A 5,146-nucleotide genomic window follows, 5' to 3' on the forward strand; every position below is an offset into this window, starting at 1 on the left:
TTAATGAGAAACTTGTCCTTATGAGTGCATGAAATTTTATTGAGGGAGTACCTCAAAACATGACACAAAAATAGGCCTGTAAACGAACCGAACGTTCATGAACTGTTCGTGAATTTGTTCGGCGGGAAGTTCGTTTATGTTCATTTATTTAATAAACAAACGGACATGAACAAAAAATTTTGTTCGTTTAATTAAATGAACGAACATGAACACACCATGTGTTCGTTCATTATGTTCGTGAACGTTCATTTATAGACCTGTAAATTGTTACACCCCGTGTTACGAAAGTCAAAGTAAAAGTCAAGATTGAAGTTAAAGGAAGAAAAGATTGCTAATTGCGATCTGTCACTCCTTGCTTAATTACTGATTTGACTTCTTTGACTCGTAATCAGATCTTTGTTTTATTTGCTTTAGTTGTATTATGTGGAGTATCTATTAATAATCGATGTTTATCGCATGTTTTATCGCTTTATCGCTTATCGCATCACAACTCGAATTATTCGTTCTGGATATTGTTTTACGTGTGTGTGCTATTTATGTGTTACTTGTGCATGTTTACCTTATGTTTGTGGTGATTAATCGAAACGCAATCGCAACTCTATCGCAATCAAATCGTAAACGCTAAACGCAAGTTATTTACGATGATTGTATGTTAGATATAGTATTTGTGTGGGTATTATTAAGCTATCGCATCGCTCGCTCGAAACGCATCGCAACGCTCAACACGCGAATCGAAACGACAAAACTCAACACCCCGGACATTTGGATCGAATGGCCAACCGATCGAGTGGCCATCCGATCGAGTTGCCATCCGATCGGTGACCAATCCGACCCTTGTGCACTTTCCTCTTTTGGAAACCCTATAAATACCCTCCTGTCACATCATTTGTGATGTGACGGCTCCTCTACTCGACCAGCCGCACTCCAGCCTTCTTTCTCTCGATTTCTCGCGATTCTTGTAAGTTTTCAACCTAAATCTTGTACTTCTATGATCTACACGCACTCCTTCATCTTTTTCACCTTTGAATCTTAACTTTTAACCGTGAAATCAGTGGATTTGAAGTGTTCTAGGGTGATGTCATCATGGAGTTCTTATGAGCTTCAAGTGTTGGCCTCATTCCACCAATAACAACTTAGATCTGAAAGATTTCCACATGATTAACATGATTCTCACATAGATCTGAACATTTCCATGATTAAAAGGATTGAAAGATGGTTTTCCCAACTTCTTTCAACTCTTTTACACTCAATGCACTCAAAACCGTTAGAATCGGAGCTCGTTCTGATCTTTTACTTCTTCTTAGTGATGTGTTGGTTCAAGATCTGAATTCTATCCAAGAGACAACTGATTTTGGGTTAAACATGAACAACCGTCTCGAACAGTTGACTGGTCGGGCAAGGGTGATTCCTGGTCGATCGGATCACTTGGGTCATGATGGGGTTTCTGTTGTTTAGCACGTTGTCATATCGTCTCGAGCAACCACAAAACTTAATGAATTTTCAAGTTAGCAACACGATCAGGTCGCGGGTCGGATCGCCGTCCGATCGGATTGCACTTGGTCTCAACACTTAACAATTTTTCATCATGTTCAATGTATAGTCAGATCTAATGGATTGCCACCCGATCGGTAGACCATCCGATTGGATGATAATCCTGCTGTGAACTTGTTCTCTGAGAAATACCTCGTCGAACGGATCGCCATCCGATCGAACTGCCGTTCGATCGAACGACCTGAAAGGTAGAGATACTTCTCTGTTTTCAAATGCTACAACGAAAACTTCAAAGCCATCATACACAAACACATCCTTACCAAACGAATGTCAATCCAATCGAATGGCCATCCGATCGGATTGACATCCGATCGAATGGTCAACCGATCGGATTGCCATCCGATCGGATTACCATCCGACACTTAGACACTTTGCACCGTTTTACGCGTCGTTCTTCGCTTATGCTATCGTTAACTGTTCAGGCTAATCTCTCTCAGCGCTCCCTTCAATCCAAGAGAGTGTTTACTTAAGCACGATCTGTGAGTATACTCGATCCCTTTTTTGCTTTACGCACTTTTGGGTGTTACATACGTTACTTATTCTAAATCACAATCGACACACAATGAAAACACTATTTATACGCTGAACGTTATTGCATGTTACGTGTTATTCGATGAATGCTTGTATGTTATGTTAACACAATGATTGTTGCCTGACACCTTAGCAACGATAGTACTATAGTTTGGACTCAGCACCTGTCGTGGACAGGGGTTGTTAAGGGCTTTACTTCACGTGTCCCAGTGAGGATATGTGTTGCGCATTTTACAACTCGCAGTCACGTGTGTGCATATTTCTCTGTCGATAACCTACTAGCTTTCACTTTGCTACATGTTACATGCTGGTTATGCGTAAACGATTTCGAACTCTATTATACTATTAAACTTGTATGCTCGCCTTTACACTATGTGTATTGACTTTATTTTAACGTATGTGACAGGTGTTTGAATGCTTAGAATGTTGTGCTTTTGCTTGCTTTTCATGGAATCATGTAGGATTGAGAGTCTAGAAACAAAGACAATTTATTTTACTATATTTGAAATCTGAGTTGTCGAGACATGTTATTCGTCCTTGAGATACCGCTGTCTGTAATAATTTACTTGCTTAATAGGTTATGGTATGGGACATAATATTAACTATTCGGTAAAGTAGTTGTTATGGAATTTCTCTTGGACAATCTGTTTCGCTCAGTGTCGCGCCCCTATGTTTCCGCCATCGGTTGGGGTGTGACATTCGTGTTCGTTCATTTAACTTTAGCCGAACACGAACATATAATCGAACACAATTTTTTGTTCGTGTTCGTTCATTTAGAAATCGAGCATGTTCGTGTTCATTTATGTTCATTTGCTTAAAGCATAAATGAACATAAACGAACACAAACATAAACAAAATAAACTTAATTGAACATATTTGAATAAATGTAAATTAACATGATTGAACAAACATCAACGAACAGAAATGCATGTAATTGAACAAATATAAACAAACAAAATTTAACATTAGTGAACACAAACGAACACGTTTAATATATTACAGTTCATCCGAAGACACATCTAAATTAGGGTTCCTAGACAATAAATTAAGTAATATATAAATATTAAGTAAACGATAAGTTACATTTTAAAATTTCATTTTTATTACTATAAAACTCAATTACTAATTAATTATATTTATATAAGTAGTTAGAAAACATAATATTAATATAAATACAACTATTTATGTATTTACTAAAATATAAAACAACGTAAATAAACGAACATTCATGAACATAAACGAACGTTCACGAACATAATGAACGAACACATGGTGTGTTCATGTTCATTCGTTTATTAAATAAACAAACATAAACGAACTTCCCGCCGAACAAATTCACGAACAGTTCATGAACGTTCGGTTCGTTTACATGCCTATTCGTTTATGTTTGTGAACTCATACAACTTTTCTTGATCTTTGAGTTCACGCCGCCTCTTTCCAAAATCACAAGTACATTTGTCACAACTGGAAATCGGTAAAGGAAACACAAACTCTATTTCATCCCACAAGGTGCGAAGCCTTGTGTAATAGACTGAGATAGATGTACCTTCTTGTCTAATTGCACAGAGAGATTGCTTTAACTCATACGCTCTCGCTGCACCACCTTTTCCAAAACGTTCTTTCAAATATGTCCAAATCTCTTGAGCAGTGGTTGCATACTTGACACTTGTCTGAATATCCTTCTCCATGGCAGTGTTCAACCACCCTTTAATCATTGCATCAGCCCTCATCCAAGCCGTGTAATTGTTTGAATCAGGGTGGGGTTTTTTGAAGGTTCCATGAATGAAACCAACTTTATTCTTGGCGAACAGAAAGTTTAACATCTCTTGCGCCCAATCATTATAGTTCCCGTTCAAGAGTGCCTCATTGACGTGCATCTGCCTTGGATAGTCTGAGGCATGGATGTAGTTTGGAGAATTATGATCGGATAGGTTTTGGTTTTTCGGATTTTCAGCAGCAACATCATACTTGCCGCCGGCCATGTGTTATGGTTTTTTTTTGTGTATTTTGATAAGGGGTCTTAGTGAGGCTCTGATACCATAATACTTTTGTTATTATGGTAAAAGATGAATTCTCATTAACTTGGTTTGAATAAAAAAAGATGAATTCTCATTAACTTGGTTTGAATAAAATGCAAGACACCCTTTATATAATCACAGGGGCCAAAGGGAAAGAAATAAAATTAGGCTAATAAAAAGGTCTAAATAATGGAAAGGCATAATAAAGGGAAAATAAATCAAGAGAATATAATTCGGTCAATTACCATCATCCCAATACATAATTACCATACTTATGCAATGGTGATAGTCTTTAAACCGACCCTGTATATGTCGCAACCCCCGCCCCCTATCTGTTCCGGGAACGGGCGACCGCGAACAACAGTGTTAGTGGTATCGGTGTTTATTAAATTGGCAGCGAAAATTTCATCAGGACCGTAGTTAGGAAATATTTTATTAGAGTAAAACACCACATTTTATATAAATAAATATATTGGATGAAACCCAAGTTTTCATTACAAACTGATTTATAGGGATAAATCCCATTTTATTGAATTAAACGCCTTCTTTTATTTAGGTAACTTTTATAGCCACTTTTTGTTGGTGCATACGTCTGTCAACTTCGTCTTGTATCGAGTCTTGTATTAGAATAGATAGATCAGGGCACGTTATACGAGAAAACTGTCAAAAATGGGTTAGAATGTCATTTCGCACGAAATGACAAACTGGTCATTTCGCACGAAATCACTTGGTGATTTCGCACGAAATAGCCATTTCGTGTGAAAGTGATTTCCTGTCAGCCATTTCGTGCGAAACCAAAACCCTATATATACCTAAGGTGCCTAGTCATTTGAAACTTTTTCCGGTTTCAGTACCGAACTGCTGCCGAAGTGTCTACTTACTGTAAAACTTTGTCAAATCAATAAACAAGACATTTAAAGTGAATATCTAGCTGAATTACCTCAATACGTCTGTTTCCGCCTTTCGTATTGAGCAAAAACTCTTCTGAACGACTCGTTTGGTCATGCAAACGATCCTACACTTTTCCAAACCTTCAGTGCTGTCCA

General features: G+C 37.7%; 1 protein-coding gene across 1 annotated transcript; it reads right to left on the minus strand.

Annotated features, from left to right (window-relative positions):
• Positions 1 to 3,455: 3,455 nt before the first annotated feature.
• LOC110876397 lies at positions 3,456 to 4,064 on the minus strand. Its single transcript, XM_022124571.1, has one exon. The coding sequence runs from the start codon at positions 4,062 to 4,064 to the stop codon at positions 3,456 to 3,458; it is 609 nt and encodes a 202-aa protein (XP_021980263.1).
• Between the last annotated feature and the right edge of the window lie 1,082 nt (positions 4,065 to 5,146).

Source organism: Helianthus annuus, chromosome 9 (assembly GCF_002127325.2).
Source record: "Helianthus annuus cultivar XRQ/B chromosome 9, HanXRQr2.0-SUNRISE, whole genome shotgun sequence".
Lineage (NCBI taxonomy): Eukaryota > Viridiplantae > Streptophyta > Magnoliopsida > Asterales > Asteraceae > Helianthus > Helianthus annuus.